Source organism: Hakea prostrata, chromosome 4 (assembly GCF_041222555.1).
Source record: "Hakea prostrata isolate BN-2017 chromosome 4, UWA_Hpros_2, whole genome shotgun sequence".
Lineage (NCBI taxonomy): Eukaryota > Viridiplantae > Streptophyta > Magnoliopsida > Proteales > Proteaceae > Hakea > Hakea prostrata.
This window is the reverse complement of record NC_142603.1, coordinates 4,657,584-4,684,850: the sequence shown is the minus strand read 5'-3', so window position 1 is coordinate 4,684,850 and position 27,267 is coordinate 4,657,584. Positions and strand designations below refer to the sequence as shown.

Below are 27,267 nucleotides of genomic sequence, written 5' to 3'. Positions count from 1 at the left end.
CAGTTTAATTATTAATCTATCTTAACCAGTTAGCCTTATCAATTACCAAGTTTGAGTCACTCTCGAGAAAACCTATGTAGACACCTTAAAATATAATTCTTTAAATGAAAAATGAAAAGTTACATAAATCTTATCATAAAAAATCATGTAATGAATCCTTTTTTTTTTTTATGCTCCCGTCAACTCATCATAGAAGGTCTATTGATATCATAAACAAATTCTACTCTGTCTTATTTTTGTATTTTTAAAAATTCACCTTAACGTTAAAAAACCAGTGATTGGCTGTTATCAAATAGGGGCGAAGTGAATAATTTCTTATTTATTTTAGTATTAAATATACAAAAATTATTATTAATAGGAAGGTTGAAAAAATCAGAAGAAAAAAGGAAAAATTCACTTCCATGACTCGGATGAAAGGGAAATTCGATTTTGTTTTTTAGCATTGGAAATTGGATTTTGTCACTGCATAATACCCGATCATGGAAATCACATTTGAGCTGAGAAGTAACGGAACCGAATGATCGGAATCTCTCGAGAAGCTAACGAAGCAAAACAGGGTAATGATGCATTACTTGGGAACTGGGACCGCACTTCCATATCATTTCTGCCAAATACATGCGGGTGTAGAGATTTTATTACCGTTTTGGAAAACCTCAGTCACCAGTTTCCCTCCATGTCTTGGTCTCGATTTCAAAGCGACCACAACGGTATTCTGTGTGAGGTTTTTAGGGGTTTAGCAGCGAAATGATGGACACGGTCTTTACTATCTTCAACTCCTTCAAATGTTTTTTCTTTTTCAAATTGTATTCCTTCTATCATTTGACTTTTTATGCTTATAGGAAGACGAAGCTCGGATTAGACAACTGCAAGAATCTGTAAATTCCGATCCGAACAATCCTTCTCACCATTTCGATCTCGTAAGCTTTCCACTACTTCATCTATTTAAACTTTCAAGGGTAAACAATGGCTCCGATTTGTATTGGGACCTTTTTTGCCTCTCCTTTTAATTAGTTTGTCTACGTGTTATTTGGCTATTGTCACAGGGGCTCTTATTGTGGAAGAGAGTGGAAGACTCGAAAGAATTCAAGAAGAAAGCAGTGGAGCATCTGGTTATCTCCGCCAAGTTAAACCCTAACAATGGTGCTGCATTTCGCTTATTGGGGCATTATTACAGCCGAGTTTCAGTCGATTCACTAAGGGCTTCGAAATGCTACCAGAGGGCTGTGACTCTCAATCCTGATGATTTCGAAGCAGGGGTCTGTGTCTTTACGTATCGAAATCAACGGCTTGAGGTTTTTCTTTCCCATTGTTCTCGAATACTAACGACATAGTTTTTTCGTACAGGAGGCTCTGTGTGATTTGTTGGATGACGAAGGAAAGGAGAGCTTGGAGATTGTTGTCTGCCGAGATGCTTCAGAGAAATCGCCCAGAGCTTTCTGGGCTTTCCGGAGATTAGGTTACCTACAGGTTTCCCATCTTTCCCTTTCCCCTGGGATCCGATTGTTAAATTTTACCTTGAAAAATTATCACAAGTTTTTTTCATTTTTAAACAAGGATAACATGGCAAATTTGACGGGTCGGACAATGTTACAATGTTTTAAATTATTTTGTTCTTGAATTATTTTTAGATTATTGGATTAAAACATTCAAAATTATTCATACAAAAAAAAGCATAAAAAAATTTCCCTACATATAAGCTTTTATAATTATGAATGGAAACTTACCATGGATTTTTTTTTTTGGGGGGGGGGGGGGGGTGTTGAAGCAGGTCATAGTTTTGTGGACATTGGTCTTTTCTTATTCTTGAATTATTTTCCCTTCCCTTCCATTTATCAAAAAATTGGAAATTCCCTATAGTTATTGTCTAGTTCACTGATACTCCTAGGTCCATCAGAAGAAATGGTCTGAAGCAGTACAGAGCCTTCAACATGCGATACGAGGTTACCCCACTTGTGCAGATTTATGGGAAGTAAGGAAGCGTGGGGAATTTTAATTTCCATTTTTTGTACTGTTGTTTCCTTTTGGTTTGACAGACATTTTTGTTATTGACCCCCAAAAAAAAAAAAAAAAAAAAAGACAGATATTTTCGTTGACTTTTCATATGTTCTAGGCTTTGGGTCTTGCATATCAGCGACTGGGCATGTTTACAGCTGCTATAAAGGTAAGCTCAAATTCCTTGTCATTGTGTAGGAAAATTTGCTATTGAAGAATGGGCCCATTCTCCTGGTTGTGTGTATTGTAACTAAATACATTTATAGTATCTAGATTCATTATACATATTATGCACATGTTAATAGTGCTAATTGTGATTATGCAATCATTCCAAATTGGTTCCATTCTTATGTTACATTTGTCTCATTGACAACCCAAAATCATTTTTTTGTGTTCTCTTTTTCAACTTGTGCTTTACAATATCTGTCACGGATATTGTGTCTGTTTATTTCACCTTTTTAGAGTCTCATGAAAGTACTCATATGGGTCTTGTGGCTTTCGGGACCGTGGTTTGAGATCTTGATCTTGATGGGGATCTCAGTGGCCCAAAAAATTGAGATCTTTGCCAAGTTTTGGTGCATGTTTTGCTTACTCAACTCGAGCCAACTCGGTGGCTCATCCTGCTGGATTTTAAGGATTAGTTTTGTCTGGAAAGCCTTCTAAATATTCCGGTGGCCTTAGACTAATGAGAAAACAAGTTTAGATGTAAGTTCCAACTCAACCCTAACTTTGAAACCATTGTGCTAAAGAAGTGAACATGCAAACTTATAAAACATGAAGTACACAACCATGACTTCATGTAAATGAATACATTAAGGTTTAAACTAAAAAATAATACATCAAGCATGGTTGCAATTTCACACGACTAAATTGGTGTACTAATAAGTTACACCATGAGAGCACAAGAGTAACAAGACTAAAATGAATGTGGCATAAGCATTAAGCAGCTTCTCCACCCCTTGCTTCACCAACACCGCCTCAAGCTAAGTTGTTAAACTGTTGTTCCATTGGCCTAAAATGAAGGTGTTGTCATTGTTGGCAACTTAAGTGGGCTTTGATATGGTACAGCAACACACAAAAAGGTTCCAAGAGAAAGAATCCAATTCAAATAAAGAAAACTCAAGAATCCCGTTTTTGAGGGAATAACATAAACATATACGATAAAACCAATCCACATAAACATAGTTTTTCAAAACAAAAGATTTTGGGGATAACTCTCACCTCACTTCAAGATTTGCTTCAAAACCACATGTATCTTTTCTTTAGATGTTCTAAACAAGTTATTCATGCAAGTTAGGTGGTGTTCCGACCAAGATTCCGGCAAAAAATGGGGCAAAATGCCCAAGACCAACAAGAGGGAAGAAATGCTGGTGTGAGAGGGTCAAGATTGAGTTGAGATGACTTGATCTTGACCGAACTATGACATATTTATAACTGAGGCTCAACTGAAATCTCAGTCGAACAGAGATCTTGGCTGAAGTCATATTTCTTCTGTTTTGCATGAGATCTCGTCTTAAGGTTTCAATGGACCTAGATAGGTGAGGCCTCACAAGTTTTTTGGGTATAAGTAACCATACCCTTTGGTATGCTCACTTGTTAGATTTGGTGATCAACCTTGACTGAGTGGTCCACAGTGTTTTGGATTCTAAGTAGGAGGTCAAAGTTCGAATCCATTTAGGGTCAGGGCATTCAATCCTTTGATTCTGACCAATTGAAAGAGGGCTCTATACGAGCATCTGTGTACTCTCCCCATGAAAGCGTAACAACGGAAAGCTACTGATTCTACTTCAGTAGGAATTGCTACCCCTATGCCTGCAAATAATGCGTGTTTTTGATCTTTCCTTGACCCTGCCTCTCGTAATAAGTGCCCTCCAAACGTTTTTTTTTATTAAGCCCCCCCATTATGGACCTTTGAAGAATGGAGAGTTGAGACAGCAATACTGATAGTGATAAGCGGGAGGTTCCTCATGTGGACTATATGTTCACAAAATTCAGACACCGACTGCTATTGGACATGTTTCTTGTTATTGGGAGAGGCAGTATTGTCTCCTGAATTTGATATTAACCAAGAGATATGAAGACAGTCTTCAATAGGCTGAAGGTGTTGGATTTTATTATCAAAACCTGATAAAACCTGATCAAAATCCAAAATAATATCTAGGACTCGGAGCTATTCTGGCAAAGTATTGTTAAATTTGTTTTACCATCAAAGGAATTTCCAAGTTCATTGATGCATTGCCTAGAATTCTGTGATTTTTGTTACTGTAATACATTATGAACAGAGTAACCAGTGGCTAATTGATGTATACAATATTTCATGAATGGACTCACTTGTGGGATAATTGTTGCTTACAATGTTTCCTGACAGTCATATGGGCGAGCTGTTGAATTGGAGGACTCAAGATTCTTTGCATTAGTTGAAAGTGGAAACATTTTATTGATGCTTGGCTCCTGCAGAAAAGTAAGATGTTTTTATTATTGTTCTTGGTGGGATTTGGGACTTGAATAGCAATATTTTTTTGGTTTATTTTGGGGTTTATGTCGTTACTGGCTGTCAGGCAGCTGTAGAGCTGATGGAATGACTCTTTTTTTTTTTGTACGGACTCATTTCTTCAGTTAGGAAAGGCTATGTGGAACTGGAGAGTTATCAAAGTATATTATGGTTTTATTTTCTTTTCTGAACGACACTCCATTCGATTTCAGGGAATTGAGCAGTTTCGACAGGCTTTAGAAATATCACCTCATAATGTTGCTGCACTTTATGGACTTGCTTCTGGGCTGCTTGGTTTGTCTAAGGAATGTGTACAATCCGGTGCATTTTGTTGGGGAACTTCATTATTGGAGGTTAGCTTCTAAGTGAAGTGTCTATAGAAACACCTTCCATGGATTCCATTAATGAAACCAAGGAATTTGTCTAATATGACACTCGATTGTAGGAAGCATCTGAGATTGTGAAAACAAATACATTCCTGGCTGGAAATAATGCCTCTTCCTGGAAACTACATGGTGATATTCAGGTATAGTAATTAAAGGTTCTTTCCGTATATGTTTTCCAGTCATTCTCACAGTTTGTGGGATATTTTTCAGTATCTACATGGTCCTTTGTCTTGCATTTGTCCCATCCCTTAATCTCATTTTGGTACTTATATGATTCAGCCACTTACTTTTATTCATTGTATTCCACTAAAAGTTGTTTCCAGTGCATGTTGACTTACTGGAATGTGCCATGTGATATCTCTGTATTCTAGTGAATAACTAATGATCTTCTATGGAAAAACTTTCATTTGAAATAATGTGTATTGTCTTCATTCCAGCTTGCATATGCAAAATGTTTCCCATGGATGGTAGAGGAATTGAACTTGGGAACTGATGAAGAGGCTTTCAGAAATTCCATCCTTTCTTGGAAAAGGAAGTGTCTTTCAGCTGCAATAGCTGCAAGTCGTTCCTATCAGAGGTCTTTGCACTTGGCTCCATGGCAAGCCAATATCTATGCTGACATTGCAATCTCTCTTGATCTCATTTGTTCTTTGGAGGAGAGGAGTAAACCTGAACCAGATGCTTGGTAAGCTTCAAGTGCATGCCATTTTCATTAGATTATATGATATTGCCAGGCGTGGTTTCCTCAATTTACTATTTTGATTCACCAGGCAGTTATCTGAGAAGATGTGCCTTGGTAGTTTGCTACTTGAAGCAGACAAGAGTGATTTCTGGGTGGCTCTAGCTTGTTTATCCGACGACAATGCATTAAAACAACATGCTCTTGTCAGGGGATTGCAGCTGGATGTATCTCTTGCTGTTGCATGGGCATACCTTGGAAAAGTACATTTTGGAATACTCTCTACTCTTCTCCTTTATCAATAGTTTCTTTTCTATGCAGCGACAGATATAATGAGCTTTTTTTTTTTTTTTTTTTTGGTTGCCAACCCCGGTTTCCAAGGCTTTGCCCTGACTGACCCGGGTCGCACACCTGGCTGTGGTGGGTGAGTCTCCCAGCGGGGATTTTTTTGCATCCACAATGAGCTTTAATCATTGTTTATTCTGCTCCTAGGAACTATGACTCTAGACTCACAAATGCAGTGGCAGGGTAATTTTGTCACTTCATATGTCATCGACAGATACAACAGAAATTTTGAAAATTTTGGTAATTAGTCACCTGTACATTTTTTAATACATTTTCTTCTTCATCCAAAAACAAAAACAACACCGTATGAGGTCAGTTACATGGACTGTTGCAAAACAAAGTAGGGAAAGCTGACTGAAAGTTAGCAAAATGAAAACATGAGAAGTCCACAGTTAAAAAATGAAAGTAAGTGGAAAGAGGCACAGCCCAGAAAGTAAGGAGAATCTCACTAGATGGGGTCAGCAACATGCATCCTTGCCCTTCAATGGGCCCTATCTGAGGTCATAATTCTTACAAGACATAACTTACACATGTCATTCATCACAACCTCTGCTGTGGTTATATAAGGCCTGTCCCAAGCTCTTTTAGCTCTTTAATTAATTGGAATCAGATAAGTCTTCTGTACTGGAGGCATGTTCAACCTGCCATTGAACGTGGCCGTACCACCTCAATTGAGGTTTTTGAAACTTATTATATGATTGGGGCAACTCCCAAATCCCGTTTCAGCTCTTATACAATATACATTCATCCTTCCTAGTTTTTTGGTGCATCTATCTTATCATCCTCACCTTTGCTATGCATAGGATCATTCTTAACTACCCAATATTCTGCCCTGTACATCATAACTGTCCTATAAAACTCACCCTTAGGCTTTAAATAAATACATCAATTACGTAGTTCTCTAGTTGTGCTACTCCACTTCATCCTTCCCACAGTCTCTTCTTCCACCACCATTCTGAATTGACTTAGCCTTACATGTAGAGGATTCTTCTTTTTTTCCTTTTTCTTTCTCCAAGTCTGTGGAATAGAGAAGACGTGGTGTTTACAAGGTTTACATTGTGAATCGGATGCTTATAAACTGTTGTGTCCAAACCTAAGAGACGAGTATTTGTGGAATTACAGCTAAATAAAAATTTGAGCTGATGAAGAGGTGAACTTTCAGAAACTTAACTTGTTCTGTTATTTACATCCCTCAAGGTGTGAAACAATTTCTGACCATATGTTTTTGCTCTTTATTTTTTCCTATAAAAAATTTTCTAACTTTGTCATTTCATGTATACTCTTAAATGTACATGACGATGACAGATGTTGATAATAACATAATGACAGGTGATATTTAAATTAGCTCTCAAAAACCTTTTATACCCTTATTTTAAAGAACTTTTGGGATAAAAGAAAGGATTGGTTATGAGGTGTTAAGTTCTAAATACACCTGTAGATGTGTTATTTAGATGTTTTGTTATACGAAAATATCAACAAAGTTTTGGTAGTATTGCTTGTACGACATTTCCTGAACTCTGAAGTATCTGAGTTGGTGTTTTTGACAGATTTATAGAAAAGAGGGTGAGCAACAACTGGCAAAGCAGGCATTTGATCGCGCTAGAAGCATAGATCCTTCACTTGCATTACCATGGGCAGGCATGTCTGTGGATATTAATGCTGGGTAAAACGGTTCTTTCAATGTTGCAAATAAATATCTAGTTCAATTAAACTTTGTGGCATGGAAACTTTTATATATTTAAAACCACTGGGAAATACTTTATAGGGGCTACACAACAGATGAAGCTTATGAAAGCTGTCTGCGGGCTGTTCAGATATTGCCTGTAAGTTTTACATGCTTTAAGTAGTCATGTCAATAATGAAATATCTTTCAGTGTTTCTGCATGCTATTTTCTTTGTTGTTGCTCTACTTATTTTCGTTATACGGGAGTTGCTTGTTTAGAGAGAGGAGTTGTGCATCATGAATGTAATCTTGATGCTTGTATTTTATCTTTTCTACGCTAGTCAACAATCCTTATGTCAGATTGGATGCACCCACCCTCCATTCCAGGCTTAGGGTTGGCAGTCTGAAAGTCACTAGCAGATTTTGGTCCTATATTTGGGCTCTTTATTCTCCTTCCAGATAGAGATGTCCACCATTTGGGTTTTCACCAATCCTCTAATCTAGTTGCTTTGCTTGGGTGAACCTGAGTGATCCTCTTTTGAGACCTATGCTGAGACACAACCGACCCAACCTGTTTTCTGATCCTAAAGGTGGTTGATAGTTTACACAGGTTGCACTCTCTTATTTTATTTGAGTGTGTAGATTACATTAAATTCAGGGGGTAGTTGCGGTATTTGATATTTCTCCTACATGATTTGGTTTCCATTTTAGTTGCATTCTGTTATTACCTAGATTGAGAATTTGCTGAGATCTTAGTAATATCTCATTCTTCTGGTTCTGAGATGAGATGGCATACAAGTTAATATCTCGGTATCTTAGTTTTCTCGAAATTTACTGCAATTTTCTACTTCCCACCCAAGCCTGGCTTTAATTTCAACAAAAAGAAGAAAAAAAAGTGCCTTAGCTCTGCGAGATCTTGGTCTAATATGGTTTTTTGGCTGAGCAAGTTGGACTCTGAAACTGAATTCTCGTATGATTATCATGTGAGGGAGTTCCTCCTTATATTGCCGTAGTATGTTCAAGAGATCAGTGATCAATTGGAGTTGCTGTTGCTATATGTTCTCTCTCACCTCTATTCTCTTCTACCCACAGTTATGTATTGTTTTTTCATTCCTTGATTCCTCACTTTTTAATCCATCTCCTTGTCCCAGTTTATCCTTTCGGCTTTTCCCCTTCTTTTACTTGAGTTCCTTATTGCCTTCTTTGTTATGGTGGTCGTAGTTGGTTCCTGTACCAACAGTTTACTGCTTTGGTTGCTACTTGGATCTCCATTAAAGACAGGTTCATTCATTTAACTCAATTAGAACCCTGACCTTAACACCTTCCCTAATTGAAGGTACCCACTGCAATCAACCACTTCTGTTTTCTGCTAGCAACGATCTTGTTGAAATTTGTTTTATTGACATGATGTTGGTGTTTAAATTATGGTTTTCAATCCCACATTTTGCTATACATCGATATATTTAGGTAAAACTAAGTTTGGCAATGCATAAAATTTGATCATTTGCAAAGTTTTGTACACAAATTAATGAAAATCAATTCTTGTCATACATTGTTCTCCATTGTACACATTGTGTGTCACTTATTTATATAATATTTTTTGCTCCGGAAGTGTATTTCCTTGACTATTTTGACCATTTCTATGTGCACCTGTAGTTTTTAATACTTGTTTCTTATACAGATGATATGATATGTCTCTGACTCTCTAATTACCCTACAGATACACAATATTGGTACTGATACTATGAACCTTGACCTCGAGAAAAACTAATGCTACTATCAATTTACAATAAATTAGGGTGAGGGAATATGAGAAGAAAAACATTCCGAGTTCCCTCTTATTGATATAATTAGAGCTCTCTCTCTCTGGCGCATCTATAGATGCACAAAAACAATGACCACTAGACATTTGTTTGGCACATTAACTATTTCCATATGAATGCAACATATTTCTGAATTTTAGTGGACTTGTACTTACAATTGTCTTCTGTAACAGCTTGCAGAGTTCCAGATTGGTCTTGGAAAGCTTGCTGCTCTTTCAGGCCACCTGTCATCTCCCCTTGTATGTCTGTATTCATATAATTTGTTCTATGTTAGGACATCTGCAGAAAACTTTCCTCTCTTTCAGTAGAAGCTAAAGTTGTTTTCTTTTTCTCTTGTGAAACAAATTTTGGATTGAAGGGATATTTTTTGGTTGCTCTGGAAGTATGATTGCAACCTGTAGGTAATTGCTGTTACAGGTTTTTGGAGCTATCCGACAGGCTGTGCAACGTGCACCTCACTGTCCTGAGTCTCATAATCTGAATGGGCTGGTCTGTGAGGCGAGGTTGGATTATCAGTCTGCTGTTGCAGCTTATAAGCTAGCTCGATTAACCATCTGTACTCTTCCCAGTGTGGGACCAGATTCTGTTTTCTGTGATATTTCCATCAATCTGGCGAGGTCGCTGCTTTTGGTAAACATATTTTTTCAACATTATTATTGTGGTTTGTTTCTGGATTTCCAGAGAGATCAGTGAGCTTAATTGTTCTTGATTCCAATCATAGTAATTATGAAATCTCAAATTTGTTGAATTTTATCACATCCATTTTGCTGGGGCATCCTATACTCAATTTATCTGTTTCTACTTGGTGTAGGCAGGGAACGCTCTTGATGCTGCTCAAGAATGTGAGCTTCTAAAGAAAGAAGGTGTGAATTGGAAGCCATAGTTTTTCATGCTTGTTCACATTATGTTGGGGCTGAGTAACCAGAGTACTCTCCACCCTTTTAATCATTATTCCTCAAATAATGAATTGGTTTGATACGAGGCTGTCAAACTGCTTTGGTAAGTTGGAGATTAACAAATACATCAAAAGTGTTTAACTCACATCATGCAATCTTGAGGTGCAACACCATCTCATAATAACTCAACAGGGTACCCAAAACAATCGCTGTTCACAACACAAGGCAGTTGAAACCAGAAGTCTGGGAGTACCTTTAAACCAGTAGAGTGCTGAATTGTGACTCCACAGCCCCTCAAGAACCGAGTGATTGCAGGGTGATAGAGGGGCCTTTGGTGATTCAAGATAGTCCTCCCCAGCTTCATCAACAGTCAGATGAGCAACACCAAAGTCCTGAACAGTATTTTGAGCTCCTATTTCTTCACATTTATCCCTTTCATGTTCCTATGCCCCTTCCAAGCTTGTCTCATGGTTCTTTTGAGTTTTTTTGCACAATGTATATTCTCTGGAATCCCTTTGTGACTAGAGTTCCAGACAGAGAGAAACAGAAGCGTAGTACAAGTAGGACGACTTGCAAAACCAAAAAACCTGGGTTTGTTACCAAGTTGGAAATTAAGCAAGGCTTGATTCAAGAGAACAAACAAGCAAGTAATTGCTGAGAAGAGAAGAAGAAAGAAAGACAAGATGTGCAACAGTGGGCGAGATAGTTTCTTTTCCCTGTGTTCTTTATTATCTAACTTCATAAGAATTTACCTCTCTATGGAAATAGAATGCAAAAAAGGTTAAAAAGGAGAATATTACAACTTATGGTGAAAATACCATAATCCAGTGACTAAGGACCCCTATTACATAAACTTTCACAGCAAGATCTGGACATAATTGTTTCTTTGCCCCTGCATTTAAAAAAAAGCTTTTGGGGGCATATACAGCATACACTCACTCGCACATACTCTCTTTTTTTGTGTGCAAGCAGGTGAGTGCGTAAACACACACGCACACACACACTCTCACACTCACTCATAAATTGTTAGTTTAATTTCATTGAAGGTTTCAGTAAATGAGAAACTTCTTAAGCCACTATGTACCTGTACTTTGTTGATGCCCAATCACTCATTATTTTTTTTTTCAATATTCTAGGTTTGCTTGATAGCCAGGGCTTGCAGGTTTATGCCATCTCTTTATGGAAACTTGGCAATAATGACCTGGCCCTTTCTATGGCAAGAAACTTAGCTGCAAGTGTTTCTACTATGAAAAGCACTGCTGCTGCTGTCTCCATTAATTTGATCTTTAAATTGGTCTACCACATCTCGGGAATGGATTCTGCGGTCACTAGCATCTTGAAAATGCCAAGGGAACTATTGCAGAGCTCAAAAATTAGTTTTGTTGTCAGTGCAATTCATGCTCTAGACCGTACTAGCAGACTGGATTCAATTGTTTCAATTACACGTCGTTTTGTTACATCCCTTGAGGAGATTACTGAAATGGATTCTTTAATTGCAATAAGCAAACAAGTATGCTTCTTATGCCAAATCATTTCTTGCTTGTATGGGTTTAAGTTGGATTCCTGTAGTATTGAGCATATGTTATTTCGACCATGGGTTTTGTAGGTCAGACATGGATCAGAACTGAACCTGGAAATTCAGAGTGGAGTCAATCACCTCAAAAAAGCTCTCCATACATACCCTAACAGCAGTTTATTAAGGTAAAGTTATCTAGATACCAGAACAGGGTAATTTAGTGTATAGTTTTTCAGTCTGGTTGTTATTTTGTACCTAAACTACCTGCTGCTGTTATCCTGGTTGCTTCACCTGTTGAATTAAATCTGTGCTTGAAGGATATTATTTTGAAGTTTTTTCTGTGAATTCAGTATCTCAGCTTATGGTCTGAGTTCCGTTATCTATTACTCTCTTAAATTATGGATACTCTCCTTTATTAATAGTACTGAATGTCAAAATCTGAGGCAAAACTAATGGTCAGATTCTAAGTAGTAGATAGTTGTTGATTAGGACTGTTCTAGAACCATGAACTGATAACAGAATATGAACTGAAGTCACTCAACTTGGGCCAGCTTACAGAATAAATAGATTAAGAATCAGCAGTAACAATGGTCAGATCTAAACAGCAGAGCAATATTCTGGTTTAAGAGTTGAAAATAGGGACCAAAATTAGTTAACGAAACCTAATAGCAGGGCTTATATACTTCATACTCTGGTAGGTGTACTCATATGATCTGCAGTTATGATCAGATTTTGAAACCACAAGTACGACCAAAACAGACTCTGGTCACTAGGTTTATGAGATTTGAATAACTAGATGTCTTCCACCAGATTCAGAAGCTCGTTATGACCACTGGTTGAGTTTGTGCTTTTTTGTTATTTTGGTGGGCTAAATTACTGCAGTTGGCTCTGAAACTTTAAGGGAAGCCTGTGTTAGGCTTAGTCAGGTCCAAAATTTTATAATAGCACCCAATTTTTTTAATGTAAAATTGCTTGTCTACACGTGTAATTGTTAAGAAAACAAGTAAAATTGTGCAATAATATAAAAACACAATATTGAATAGTTAAAATATAGTGAAAAAACTTTAAAAAACTTTCTACTACAAACAAAAAAGTACAGTGAAGTGTGAACAATGCATATTGCAGGCAGACCCAACCCAAGTACAATACACAAGTCAGACACCCTACTACCCCTAGTCTTCTACGTTCCAACTCTCAGTGCATCCAGTAGTATTGAGTGATGATGTGGCCAAAAAGTCTAGATCCAACATTCCCCCCTTTAGACAAAAGCCCCCATTCTCTGTTTGAATTACTTCAAATATCAGACTCTGTCTTGAGGTAATGCCTTTTATAGCATGCAATGTACCATTTTCCCTAAATCTCTTGGAGACTACAAAAATCATGCTGTAATGTCAGCCAAGATATTTGAGTTAATGCTGGTTTTGTGTCTTGGTTATACACTTGTCATGAGGTGCTCAACTTTCTTAAATTTTTGGAAATCTTGCCGGGATTTAGATCCACTTTAAAAGAGGCAAATTACTCGGAAACTTCACCATTTCCAAATTCAGATCATTATAAAATGAGAATCCATTATGGGGGCTACTCTTTTTGCTTTTGTATGTTCATCTATAGTTACCAGACAAGTCATCTGTTCATTACCTGGTGATGGACCCAATGATGGGCATATTTTTTCCTACATCTAAATGGTGGACGTAAAGTGGGTAATTTATCTTCGTCTGTTGACATTCTTAGTTAGTCTAGTAAATATATCTTATGTTCCTTTGCTTTTCTAATGTATCTTTTCTGCTTGTAGGAATGAACTTGGTCGTCTTCTGGTATCCAGTAAAGAATGGAAGGGTACACACAGAGTTACTAGATGTGTTGTCATAGACCCTCCTGGTTGCACAAGTGTGGAGGCTTCAAACTGTGCATACAAGATTCTAGGTGCTGCTGCAATTGCATGCTATGCCTGTGATATGACCAACCAAAAGTTCTCCTTCCCTACGTGTGAAGACCAGTTCATGCCTGAAGGACACACAAGCAAACAAATGCAGAAGTATTGCAGCTCACTTCATTAAGTGTCTTTGTTATTTTTTAAGTTGTGATATTTGATTAAATCTTGAAAAGTGCTTGTTTCTCTTATTTATTTCTTTTTTCCGGGTGAAGCTTTCTTTAATTTCATATGATTATGCATAATAATGAAAAATGATGTATATTTGTTTTTTCTTCATAAAATAAAATGACCAATTTCATGATGCTAGGTGTTCGTTTAACAATGTGAACCAACTTTGTCAGTCCAATTTTTGTCAAGTTTTTACCCTAGACTATTTTTATATTTGTAAGACTTTTTGTTTCTGAAAGTGAATGTCTATGTTATAAAATCTGCGAAAAAAGAATTTATTAGTTTGTGTCTCTAGCAAGTCTGCTTGCATTTCTTCAGTTAAGAAAGCTAATCCTTTTTCTTACCTCTATGGTTGGCAGATGGTTACATCAAGTACCATGGAACCATGATGCACGGTTCTTGCTTTTACTAAATGTTTTACAGAAGGCTCGTGAGGAGAGATTTCCTCACCATCTTTGTGGTACACTTGAACGGCTACTGTCAGCTCTTTTGGATGAAGTATACTCAGAGAAAGATGTTTCTCATCAATATCAAAAATTTCAACTTCTACTTTGTGCTTCTGAAATCAGTTTCCAAGCAGGGGACCACTTTGGATGCATCAAACATGCTACAAATGCATCAAGGCTTTTGCTTCCTAATGAAATTCTCTTTTTTTCACATCTGCTTCTATGCCGTGCCTATACAGTTCAAAAGGATTTACTGAGACTGCAGGATGAGTATATGAAATGCTTGCAGCTCAAGACAGATTATCATATTGGTTGGATATGCCTCAAATTACTAGTATCTAGATACAAACACCAGATTGATTCAAATGCCATAGACTTGAACTTTAAAGATTGCTTAAAAGAGAGCAAGGGTACCTCGAATCTGTGGATGGCCATCTTTGAGTTGGTTAGAGCTCAAATTTCAATACGGGATCATGATTATCTTTCTGCTCAAGAGGCCTTTGCACAAGCTTGTTTTTTGGCTAGAGCAGATAGTTGTCTCCATCTTTGCCATGGTATGTGTCTAATCATGGATTTTCTGTTCTTTTTTATGCTTTATATGTTCTTTTCTATGTACTTCTTTAGTTAAATAACCCTTTTCCATATGTTTAATTAGAGTTTTTTTTTAAGTACTCCTAAAAAATAAAAAATATACAATAAAGGTTAAAAAAATATATGAAGAAATCACGAACATAGATATGGCACATTTCACTTAAATATTCTGGCAGAACGAGGTAAACTAGGTGCGTTTTTTATTTTTGTATTGTTATCACACTCTTATTATAAACAAAAGGGATATAATTGCTGTGGAATAGATGGTTCCTGTGCACCCTTTTCTGCCATGTGAAATGCCTCCTGTATCTTCTGAACTGTAGAAGGGAATAGAACATACATTAGTTAAGTGTCAAATTTGAGGCTGCAATTTAATAATATGGTTCACTACATTGCAATTTTCCTTTGTATTTTCAACGTTCCAGAACTTCTAAAAGATTTCCTTTGTATTTTCAACATTCCAGAACTTCTAAAAGAAGTCTTTTCTGCCTTCTTTCTCTGCTTATTTTGGCACTAGGCAGAACCAGCTTGAATTTAAAATTTGACGGATTAACTGTGGGAGATAGAGCCTGCACTATGCCAGTTGCCAGGAAATTTTTTACTAGAACTACAACAATGTGCAAATATTTTGAATCTGCGCTCACTTATCCCTTGTATAACATTAGCTTTTCTTTTAGGAGGGAAAAAAAGGGGAGTTGGTACATTTTGATTTTTTTGTTCAATATGTCTTAATGCCAAATGAAATTGCAAATTTTTTTGCGGTGGCATCACTATGACATTGTTCTGCTGAAATATTATAATTTTTCATTTTTTCTGTGATATAGGAACATTTCAGTGTATTTTGTTTGATCTGTGTAACCATCATGGTCTTCTCGTTCTATTTCTTCTCAAGTCTGTTGCACCAACCTGTGCACTCACATGGTGCATAGGCAAAGAATTTCATGGTTGCACCATCCAATGGCTCCACGTAGGTGCACTGGGTGATGCATCAGACTAGAGAGGATAAAAATTCACTCTTCTATGCGCATACAGATAGGTGGAAAGTACCCAAGCACAAAAGCCATGTTAGTCCATCCTTTTCATATTCTGCAACCTTCTAATTTTTCACTTATGGGTATTAATTGCTGTTTTTCTTTCGGTACTTTCACGTCAGTTTTTTATTGGCACCTGCCTTGAAAATTTCATTACAAATAGATGGTTTCTTTCTCAAATTGCCTTTTCCTTCCCATTTGTTACTAAACTTGAGTCTGGCTTCAACAGGGGCCATTTGTATGGAGCTTGCCAGGGAGGGATATGGTTCACAATTCTTATCACTTGCTGCAAGCAGTCTCAGAAAAGCTCAGGGGTCGTCTGGCATTCCTCTCCCTATTGTATCTGCAGTGCTAGCTCAAACAGAAGCAAGCCTTGGCTCCAAAGCGAAATGGGAGAAAAACATGCGTCTTGAATGGTTTTCTTGGCCGCCAGGTTTCATTTCATCTCACTTAGTCTATAATTTGATGGATTATGGAGACATTAACTCCCATGTAGTCTTTTGCTAAATCATCTCCCCTTTGGGAATCCCGTAGCCTAAAATTAGCAATGACCAAACCTATTCTATCATCAAATTGAGGGTTTGTGGATGTGCTTTTGGCACGGTGGTGGGCAGCCTCTTATGTAGAGGCAAAGAGGTCTCAGCTTTGAATCTCCATCCCTCCACACCTTCTCCCCACCTTCCCCTCCCCTAGGCCTATGGGCCCGCGGGTCCTTGTTACTGGGTTGATGATGACCAAAAAGAAATTGATGGTGGTTGTCAAACTGCTGATTTTGTTTAATTGTTGCGGTTTTCAGTTGAAATCACTGGATGGACATAAAATACAGAATATGACACATGTTCAGGATTTGCTTTTTATTTGTGCAGTTATAGTTTTTTGCCCTTATTTGATTCCTTTTCTTTTCACTGCAGAGATGAGACCTGCGGAGTTGTATTTTCAAATGAGTTTGCTGGCAATGCAACCAAATGCTGGTTCTGATTCTGCATCAAATGTGGAGTCCTATCAGAGCCCAAAGAGATGGGTCCTCCGAGCAATACATTTGAACCCATCCTGTTTACGATATTGGAAGCTTTTGCTGAAGTTGGAGAATTGCCCTAGTTCTTGAGTACTAATTTTACTGGTTAGTCATCTTTTCCTTCTTTTAAATTTGATTGATCTGTCTTGGAAGTTTTTGAGTCATGTCTAAGCTTCCAAAAGTGATGTACTAACGGGAAAATATCTGACAGCTTATTAATTGACAAACAATTTGCAGATCACAACATAGGTTTCAAGTAGAATAGGATGTCCTGGTCATTTGTACCATATTTCTACATATTGTGCCTTGAACGTTTGTACCAATTGTCTCAGATTATAATGAAATATACCTTGTCACTCAAGCTGTTCAATTTGCGTTTTGGGTTAAGGGTAACTGAACTACTCCAGCTACTCATCAGATTCTGATAAGTTATCAGTGATTTGGTTTTTGGGTTTTCAAAGGCAAGTGTGCTAAGTAGCGAGATTGTATCTGCTGTTTTCATTTGCTTTTTTCTTTAATCTGTGTTTTAGTCTTGCTTTATATCCCAAATTAATCATGGCAAGTTGTATCTACTCCTAGACATCTCGATTCTCGAGTGTTGGGGATTCTAGTCCTGGTCTCTTCTAGATATAATATCTTCAAACTGAAACTATAACTGGATAGCTTTCATAACTTGCTAATCGAAACTGAACTGAATCGGTTTGGTACTAGTCAGTTCCTACTCAGTTGTATTCAACTTTCTTTGATTCGTGTGGCCTCAATGTTTTTTTATTTAAGCTCACTTCGATACTGTAAGAAATGAGTGGAGGAAGAAATTACAATCATGCGATTTAAATATGTTTCTCTTAATTATTTTTTGCACAGTTTTAAGGGAAAAATCTGTAATAAAAATGATTTTACACAATCTGACAAATTTATCATTGTGAGATTTTTTCTTTTTTGGGGGAATTAGTAACTTTTTTTATATTAGGGGCATGGTCTAACATGTCGGTCTGTGTCGCCGTGTCGGACCATGGCGACATGGCAACTCAGGCGACATGTTGCCAGATGTCGGCTGACTTTTGGCAGGGATTCGATGATAAATCGAACCCCTGTGTCAAAGGGTATTTCAGGTCATTTTGACCTGAAATTTGATGTGTAGCTTAATTAGAGGCCAATAAATACATTGGGAGTGTTATTTTGACCTAAAACATCACCTAATCTAAAGTTTATAATTAGCACATGTCTGGCTATATGCGGTCAAAACTGAAAGTTTGGAAATTCATATAAACTAATATAAATATGTAAACAGAAGTTATAGAACACAAATACACAACTAGTAAATAGATGTACTAAAGTTTACAATTCATTATACAATTATGTTGAGTATGGCTCAGACAAGGGAGGACAGAGGGCTAACTCCAAAAACGAAGAAAAACGGAAAAAGAAGAAAATGTATAAGGAAGAGGATAAGAATGAGAAACCCGATATATGTAAATATCGGGGGGGAGTCGGAGAATATATCGCTATGTGGGATATATCATGATTAGGGGTGTGTTGACTATGGATTGTGCTTTTCATTGTGTTGTCTCAAAGTTTCTTTACATTTTGGGCTTGTGTTCAGAATAGTATGGCTTAAGATTTTTAAAGGCTTATATATATTCTCTTGTAACAGAACATTGAATATGGTAAAAAACTTAATGTTGGACATACCTTGACATTGAGGTGAACCAGGATAAAATTCTCGTTTCTTTCTTCTTTGTTTTCTATTCGATTGTATGTGATTGATCGCTCTAATCCTAACATGGTGAAAATTATCATAAGCCTCTTCGCTATAACGCTTGAGAAACCCTGCAACGGTTTGATAGTGAGATTTATTATCATCCTTCTCATACTTTATTTGGTTTGACAAAGATTGTTTTCAGATTACCAAAACAAAGAAAACTTTTTGGTGCAGAAGTCGTGTATATAAATTTCAGAAAACTGCATAAATTTACGAAATAAGAAAAGTAATTACATTTGTTTTTTCTTGTTGAGCGAATCATATATTCAACAATTCAATCCAAGGATCATCATTATTTTATATAAACATTATTTTTCCACTTCTATACATACTCTAAGATCGTGGATTTCAGGAAGGATGTACAAGCATGGGTGGGCATGGACCACTGTTTATTCTATCATGGCGTGCCAAGTTATGATTATTATTTATATCCTCTGGTTCTCTTTCTGCTCTTCTCTGGGAATCCATTACAGTGGGGCGTAAGCTTCTATTCCTTCTGACCCTTATTTATTTATTAGTAGCTTAGAACAACCTAGTGAGGTGGTCTTAACCTTGGCACGCTTACCTTGCTGTTTGTGTTCTTTCTTGACCTTCTCCCATGTCCTTTTGCAGCTCTTCGTGACTCTATGAACCTTGGAGACTGAAATAGTTGAACAAGACTTTTTACAGAGACTACCAGAGAAGAAACTAACCTTCATGATCTCGTGAATCCCCAGATAGTTAAAACTTAAAAATCTCATTCACGATAAAATCATCTCTGGTCTTGGGTTGGGTTGGGTTGGGTTGACATTTGGGTCGACCATTAACAAAACCCAACCAGGTTTGACAAGATTTGAACCAATTTCGAACCAATTTCTGAAAAGACCTTAGATATTTAATTCCATTGATGGCTTTGAGACTTCTCCACTTCTACGCCACAGAATTCATATTAATTCCATTAGACTGAACGTATGAAAAACGAAACGTGTCTTGTCGATTGATAATGATTACTTAATTCACAGGTGAGTCGAGCCGCCTCATCTCCTGGTCGAGCCGCCTTTCCCGGTTGGTGCAATGAATACATTGGATTTTCACCTGTAACTTCAAAATCTAAAATGCCACCTTTATCCTTCAGTTTCACTTCTTTTTCTGTCTCATCGAATCTCTATTTAAGTCTTGGAATCGATATCTAAAAATCTCTCGAGTCTTACCCACCTGGCTACCTTGCTCCAGAAGTAGTATTTGATCTCTGTTGGCTCTTCTGCTTCTTCAATCTGTGTATGTGATGGAATATTTTTCAGGCATGGAGAAAGATGAAAACGAGAAGCGAGAGATAATCTTTGAAGACGAAGACGAGAAGAGGGCAAGAAGCTTTAGGCACGAAGACTACAACAGCAGAAGAGTGTTCTTGAGGAGTTACCCACTTCACTGGGCAGAACACGAAGTCGATGATGACAGCGACGAGGCAGAGGCGACTCAGGGGATGCTGGAAATCTCTAAAAGAGGGAAGATGACTGCTTTTAAACGAAGAGTCTTGTTTGTTCTTCGCTGGAGCAAAGGGAAGCTTATTATCCTCAAGAAGTTCAAGAACAAGGTTTCCTTTTACATCGTTACTTGTCACCCTTTTGGATTGAAGACTTCCCCTTCACTTATTACAGCATAAACCCTAATGTGATCTTTCTTTACTCAACGAAGTTCATACCTTTTCTTTTTATTTCTAGCTTTGAACATGGCGAAAGCTCTATATAATCTAATTTTCCTTCTGCTTAAGCTTTCTACTAATTTCTCTGTAAAATCAAAGATGGTAGGCTGATGGGTCATGGGTTTGATTCTTCTTCCCATCTCTGCAAACATTTAATGTGAGGAATTGTGGTTTCAGGAAGCCCATGCTCGGTTTCCAAAAGCATATTAACTAGCCTCTATATATGACTACCAGTCACGCCATTAATTTTTCTTGCAAGGACAGTGTTTAAAATAATCCGGGTCAGCAAGGGTGAGCGGCTGAAAAAAAAAAAATGATTTTGGAGAGAATGAGAGATCAAAACATTCGATGGGAAATGGAAAAATGATGCACTGGTGCTTGGATGTCGCTCAGTAATAAATTAAATTTTAAATCTACACGACTACACACCTGCAATTTTCTGTGTCCAGTGGTTTTACAGTGAAGCCATGTTTGTTTATGATTTTTCATGCTCTAGTGGGAAGCCCAAAACATTGTTGCATCGGTGACAGTACTCAGTACTCATGCATTAAACAAATGTCTCACTCAAGAAGATCGAATCTTATTAACCCAAGATCACAATTTTTAGAATAAATATCTTCGCTGGTTCTTTTGGTTTCTCTTTTGGGGCATCATATTTGTTTGAGATGATTGTTTGTGGAGCCCTGGTTTGTTGTTTGCACAACAATATTCCTGCTGCTTTGCAGTTCAAAATGCTCAGAACAGCAACTTCTTCTTTTTTCGATTTTGGGATTTTGTGAAAGTTTAGGGCTTTATTGTTACAACCCAAGGAGATGAATTCAAACTTGGCTTTGGACAGAGATGGGGAAGAGCAAAAGTTATAAATTCCATGTACTAGGGTTCATTCACGTTGGATTTGAAGATGACCCTTCCAAGATTTCTTGAGATTTATTTGAGATCTAAGGCCCTTTTGCATTTGGTCATCTTTTCATGGCAAAAGTGTAAGCTTTACATGTGACTTGTGACCATAATTTTGCGGTTGAGACTTGAGCAATTTATAAAATTTCTGTGGCATTATCTTTCACAATAAACAGGTGATGTTTAGTGCGCGGACTTCAATGCTGCGCATTTAATGCAGCATGTGAAGTCGACGTTTGAGATCGAAATCTCGACCATAAATGCGCAGCACCCAAACTTGACCCGATGTTTAGAGCTAGGTTTTAAATAGAGATTCCCAAACAACATGGAGGGCTTGAAGAAATTGGTGTGATGCGAGCTACTATGAGTTTCAACATGTTAATATGAACTTACAAGATTTTTTTATTTCATTCAAAAAGACTTTGCATGAGATAAGTTTAGTGAAGGAAGGACAAAGTAAAGCATTACACAAACAAATATAGTGAAAAAAAATTGAGCATTTGATAAAAAAAATTTGAGCATTTGATAAAAGATGTTTCTAAGAAGTGCAAATTAACTCATGAACTTAACAAAATTTTAAAATTCTTATGTTTAAAATATCAAATTCTATGAATATCTTTTCTGAACTATTTTACTTAAAACATAGTTTATAACGAATTTTTGCTTCAAAAAATAGGCACAACAACAAAATAGTTGTTGCTTTAATATTGTTTCTTGGAACACAAGTTCTCATAAAACTTAATTTATAATCAAAATTTTCCTGAAATGAAACCGTTTAATGAGATGATTTTCAAAATATACATGGAAATTCCTTTTTTTTAATGGGTTATTAGTATTCAACCCAAGTCAAAAAGAAGGCTTAGAATTTGTTGATAAAAGTATTAGTTTTGATGTAATTGGATGGATTTTTGTCCATTCAAATGATCTAATATAATTTTCAAAGGTACTCAGCATGCGCTTGACATATTAAAAATAATCGTTTTTAAAGCTCCTTACCATCCTATGTGTTTTATCGCCTTACCATCATATTCGTCATTCAATCTATCTGTCAATATCCAATATTTGGCGTTTAATATAGTCACCTCGTAGATATTTTGCAACTTTAATACATGTTCTAGTATTATTGGATAACATGAACTGAAAATCAATGGAGATTTCTTCAAATTTGGTGTCTATGTGTTTTTGTTTTGTCAAGATATATTCAAGAGTAAATTATTTCATATTGAGGGTTGCCCAGTTGGTAAGACTAGTGGCTCATAATTATGAGGTCAAGAGTCCAAATCTCATCAAGTTAACAAGCAAAATTCTATCTTATATTTAAATTATATATAAGAAAACTATCTTCGTGAAGATATAATCTAGATGGGTATAAATTGACTTGAAGAAACATTAATTACCAGAAGAAAAAAATTTGTTGAAATTACAATTGGAACAATATCAGCCGAATAATGGGTCCTGAATCTTGATATGGTAGGAAGGTAAGTAATTTATTGTCAACGGAAAAACTTTGGAGCGTTAGCAAAGGCCAAAAACCTTAAACGCAATTGAGTAAACACTCCACATAGTAACACTTGAGGCGGAGAGATTTTGGCGATTCCACTGCCTTTGTCTCTCCACCTCCTTTGTCTCTCCACCTCCTCTTCTTCTCTCTCCTTCCTCCTCTATCCTCTTCCTCTTCTTAAGCTTTTGTGTTTCCTTCTTCTTCTTCCTCCACTCTCTCTCTCTCTCTATTTCCTCTGCTCTTTACCCATCCTTTCTCTCTGCACTCTTTTTTTCCTTTTTCTTTTTTAATGCTGTAAGATGTGGAAGTCCCTCCTTTGGATCTGAAATTCCTGATGTGAAGGAAAGTTCTACCGTCGCATGTTACTAGCATCCAAACGCTACCGTTTGCCACCAAAGTCCCTGCAACTTTCGGCCGAAAGCACTGTTGGAAGTCTAGTGAGGGCACTCCTTGACACTTCATCCTCCAACTCGTTTCGGTGGATGGTCACGATACAGCTTTTCCGCCTTTGTAGCATGCCTCCTCTCTGCCTTTGTGGAGTGTTTTCCCTCCAGTTTTGTGGCGTGTCAGTCTATGCCCTTGTGGCGTGTTTTATCCCATTAGGGCATTTGTAATGCAAGATATGTTTTACGTATCTTTTAGGCTTATTAACTGCTCTCGTGTTACAACATTTGTTCTAAGGTTTTCTTGGGATCAATCCATACCTTAGCCTAAATGACCCTGTCTATTACACGTATGACAATTTGGTCAATTCATTTCCTTGGTTTTGAATTTCACTATGAACCTTGCGCTTCCATGCATCTATATTTGTGCTCTTTTTTTTTTTTTTTTTTTTTTTTTTTTTTTAGTGTGTGTGTTTGTGTACCCTTTATTTTCAATGAGTGAAATGTTGTTAAAAAAAAATCTTGATCCGGTTTTTCCCATAATGGAAGAATTTAATAGTGCTGCCACATTGAGTTGAACATTCAGATGAATCTGAACAAGAAATCGTGTTTCCAGTTTCTCTAAATCTGTGAATCCATGTTTTATTTTTTTGGTGAACAACCTTTTAGAATGAATCCAATCGGAGAATTAAATCATTATTTATTTAATTTGTAGGTAGGAATTAAATCATTTCTGAAGAAAGAAAATTTCTAATTTCTTTTATTGGGGTAGGGGGATTTGGTTATGGGTGGTTGTGGGGATAAACCAGAGAAAATGACTTCAACTAGTCCTGTGAGGAAAAATTAAATTCAAGAAAGATTTGTTTGCTGGGAAGATCAATTGGAGGCGACTAACAAGTATTCTAGCTAAAAGTATAAATCCCAGAATGGTTATGTCTCACCTTACTGAGAAAGAAGCAAAAGAAAACGAGAAAAATCTTATACATAAGGTGCCAAATGAAACCGATGTGAGAAACTCCTGTATCAGGCTGGTATCTACCACTGTCTCTTTATTCCGATCACTCTAGAGATTCAGGTATGGGTGAAAGAGTTGATGATTTCAAGCTCTTCTCAGTAACCCCACAAGCTTCAAAGACATAACTGTTACAGAGATGAACTCTCATATCAACCTCTCAATTGGTAATAGAGAGAGAGAGAGAGCTTCTTAGTCTATCAACCTTGGCTAAAAGACCCAGAGTTCTGAAAATTGTTATCGGATGGATCCCAATCCAAGGAAGATGAGTATATCTTGGACAGAGATAAAAAGACATCAGCAACGGGTGGACGAGAATTCAGATCATATGCCACACACTTCTCTGCAAGTTGGGCCATGGAGAAGGCCAGATCCAGGGGGTACTCATTCCTTAAAGAAGGATCCATGAACCCCTTTAGCTTCTCTCTTACATTCTCTCCTTCCAAGATCTTCTGTATACTTTCAGACAATAAGCTCTCTGCTTTCTTTTCATCATCATAGGCAGTAGCAGCTTCTCTTCCTGACAAAAGCTCCAACATCACAACTCCTAGTGCAAAAATATCCAGTTTAGGAGTCACCACTCCATTCTCTACATATTCAGGTGCCAAATAACCCTGTGTACCCACTACATGCCTTGTCAACTGGAACCCTTCTTCCTGAGTTTCCTCCTCCAAAATTCTCGCCAACCCAAAATTTGTAATCTTTGCTCTGAAATTCCCATCCAAGAGAATATTACTACTCTTCAAATCCTTGTGAATATAGGGAGGATTCGTGTAATTATGAAGGTAATTAAGTGCATCTGCCACATCGCAAGCAATCTGAACTCTTTGCGTCCACCCAAGAGGGGTTGAACTCTGGTACTCCTTCTCGTGAAGCCAATCGCTTAAAGAACCCTTCTCTGCAAACTCAAAAACAAGATAAGTGCTGCCCTGATGCAAGCAGTAACCAGATAATCTGATCACATTAGAATGGTTGATTTGTTTTAGAATATTAATCTCGTTTGAGACATCTCCTTTCATCCTCTTTATAGCAGCATCATCCCCATTAATCTTGCCACGATAAACAGAGCCCTTGATCCTATGAGCTTCACTGAAGAACCCACAAGCCTTTTGCAACTCTTGGAAGTTGTACAAGGTCAAGGAATCGATTACATGACGAGCCCCTCGGGAGGAGACAACCCCAGAACTATTCTCAGGTATGGCTGAGTAATCAGCAGATCCACCAAGCTTGTTACCCTCTTCTGGAATTGGCTTGGCTTTCCGAGTCCGCTGACGCAGGAACCAGATGAGACAACCCGACAGGATTAAAAGAGCTAAACCAGCTGCAATTCCAACTCCGACATAAACCCATTTCTTATTGGAAGAATTACCTCCCGGAACAACCGGAGGTGATTCAGGGGATTCCACCGGCGGTGGAGAACTTGATTTGGTGACGATTCTCGGCTCGGTCTTTAGAGGAACCAAGAGGGGCGTAAAGAAGAATATAGTCTCGCCCTTCGTCAACTCGTTTGCATCTAATATACTCTGATCGTCCACACCGAAAGTTTCCCCAATCGATTCAGCACTGTCACCCCGAGCAACCAGATAAGTGAGCAAGTACTTGAGACCATTCGAAGTCTGGTTTCGAGTGGGGCAAGTACATCTGAGTGGGACTTCCAGTGACAATCCGACGGAGAGATTGCGACTGTCGTAATTGTTTTGATTCATCAAGGCTTGACAAGTTGTAAGAGACTGGTAGGTATTGTTCGCAACACTAAAATAGGTTTCCAAACTGTCTTTCAGAGTGTAACTGGAATTGTGCTGGTAGAACTCACCTGAACAAGAACAATTCACAGGAATTAAGACGAGGGTATCCGTAGGGATCTCGTCAACTTCCGTTATGTTGTTCAGTTTGGCAATCGCCGTCGCCTCTGCTCGTAAGAGGTAGCCGATGCTGATGGGGGTATTGTAGGGATAAAGTGATCGGAAGGTGAGGTAGGAGATGCAGGAGTTTGAAGCACCATTGCAGATGTACCCATTAACAGAAGAATCGTTTAAGTAGTTGTAACAATCAAGCTGTTTGTTGTCAACGTAAGTCTGTTGAGCCTGTGTGAGATCAAACAAATGAAAAAGAAACAACAACAAGATGAAGAAGAAGAAAGGGCTAGAGAGTAACGAGGACGAAGAGCTGAACCGCCTCTCCTCCATGAAATGAAGGAAAGATAATCTCTAACTTGTGTAATGGATTTTTCAGGCAACAGCTGCGATATAGTCCGGTCTTATGCGTGAACGTGAAACGCTGAGTTGCTGTTAAGTCTCATCGATTTCTGCAACTAACCATCCACAAAATTTAAGGAAGTTATTGGGGATCTTGAAATTGATTTTCCCATTTCAACTGAATCTTCTTAAAAAAAAAAAAACTGAATCTTGGGGTTTTTTTTTTTTTGGTGGAAGCATAAATTTTAATTTGGGGTTTTGTCACTCGTGGCATCTGCTAATTGTTTGTGGAATTGCCACAACCACGAATTCAACATTTCAACCCAACGCGTCAAATTTTTTGACTCGATAGGCCTGGTGTTGGCGTGGCGTGCGGGGATAACCTGATCACCAAGATGGTGAGCTCCTCTCCTGGAATAGTGACCTACGGAAGAAGGAACAGTGCGATGACCTGTTCCAGCTGTTTGATGGATTGGCTTTTTTCTTCAGAACAATCCCGTGATCGATCTGGGTAGGGCCAAGATTTTGCTTTCAGCTCAAACAAGTTTGACCAATTCCACGGAGAATAAAAACCATCCACCAACCATTCCTCTTATGTTTTGGATTGACTCAAAGACTTTGAATGCTATTCTTACTATTAGGATCCATCATTCATTCCACGGTTTCCTTTCACCATCCGCAGATCATCATTCTTTAAGGAATTCAAATCCAGATTCTTGTTTAATGGGGTTGAAAACTTGAAATCGACTGGATCTTTCTTAAATTTAATCGATTCGATCGAGTCAGTCGATTCTCACTAGATTTCTACGGGTTCAGGTTAAGTTCAATTTCAATACATTCAAAATCAGAATCATTTTACCA

At 37.6% G+C, this 27,267-nt stretch overlaps 2 protein-coding genes across 3 annotated transcripts; one reads left to right on the top strand and one right to left on the bottom strand.

Moving 5' to 3' along the window:
• The first annotated feature begins 411 nt into the window (after nucleotides 1-411).
• Nucleotides 412-17,433, top strand: LOC149017250 (Tetratricopeptide repeat (TPR)-like superfamily protein). Of its 2 annotated transcripts, XM_089151577.1 has the most exons (23): nucleotides 412-756; nucleotides 840-917; nucleotides 1,044-1,256; nucleotides 1,345-1,467; nucleotides 1,886-1,969; nucleotides 2,111-2,161; nucleotides 4,361-4,453; nucleotides 4,696-4,836; nucleotides 4,929-5,009; nucleotides 5,307-5,554; nucleotides 5,640-5,811; nucleotides 7,441-7,556; nucleotides 7,659-7,716; nucleotides 9,553-9,618; nucleotides 9,797-10,009; nucleotides 10,191-10,242; nucleotides 11,412-11,785; nucleotides 11,882-11,976; nucleotides 13,584-13,826; nucleotides 14,252-14,892; nucleotides 16,190-16,393; nucleotides 16,872-17,080; nucleotides 17,213-17,433. In XM_089151577.1, the coding sequence occupies exons 1-22, from the start codon at nucleotides 745-747 to the stop codon at nucleotides 17,063-17,065; spliced, it is 3,552 nt and encodes a 1,183-aa protein (XP_089007703.1). In that variant the 5' UTR covers nucleotides 412-744; the 3' UTR covers nucleotides 17,066-17,080; nucleotides 17,213-17,433. The 2 variants fall into 2 exon arrangements, with proteins under 2 accessions (XP_089007703.1, XP_089007702.1); XM_089151576.1 differs by having other exon boundaries at nucleotides 16,872-17,432.
• A 6,451-nt stretch (nucleotides 17,434-23,884) lies between these two features.
• LYK5 (Protein kinase superfamily protein) lies at nucleotides 23,885-26,635 on the bottom strand. The gene has a single exon (XM_089151575.1). It carries the CDS (start codon nucleotides 26,395-26,397, stop codon nucleotides 24,412-24,414), a length of 1,986 nt encoding a protein of 661 aa, XP_089007701.1. The 5' UTR covers nucleotides 26,398-26,635; the 3' UTR covers nucleotides 23,885-24,411.
• Nucleotides 26,636-27,267: the final 632 nt, after the last annotated feature.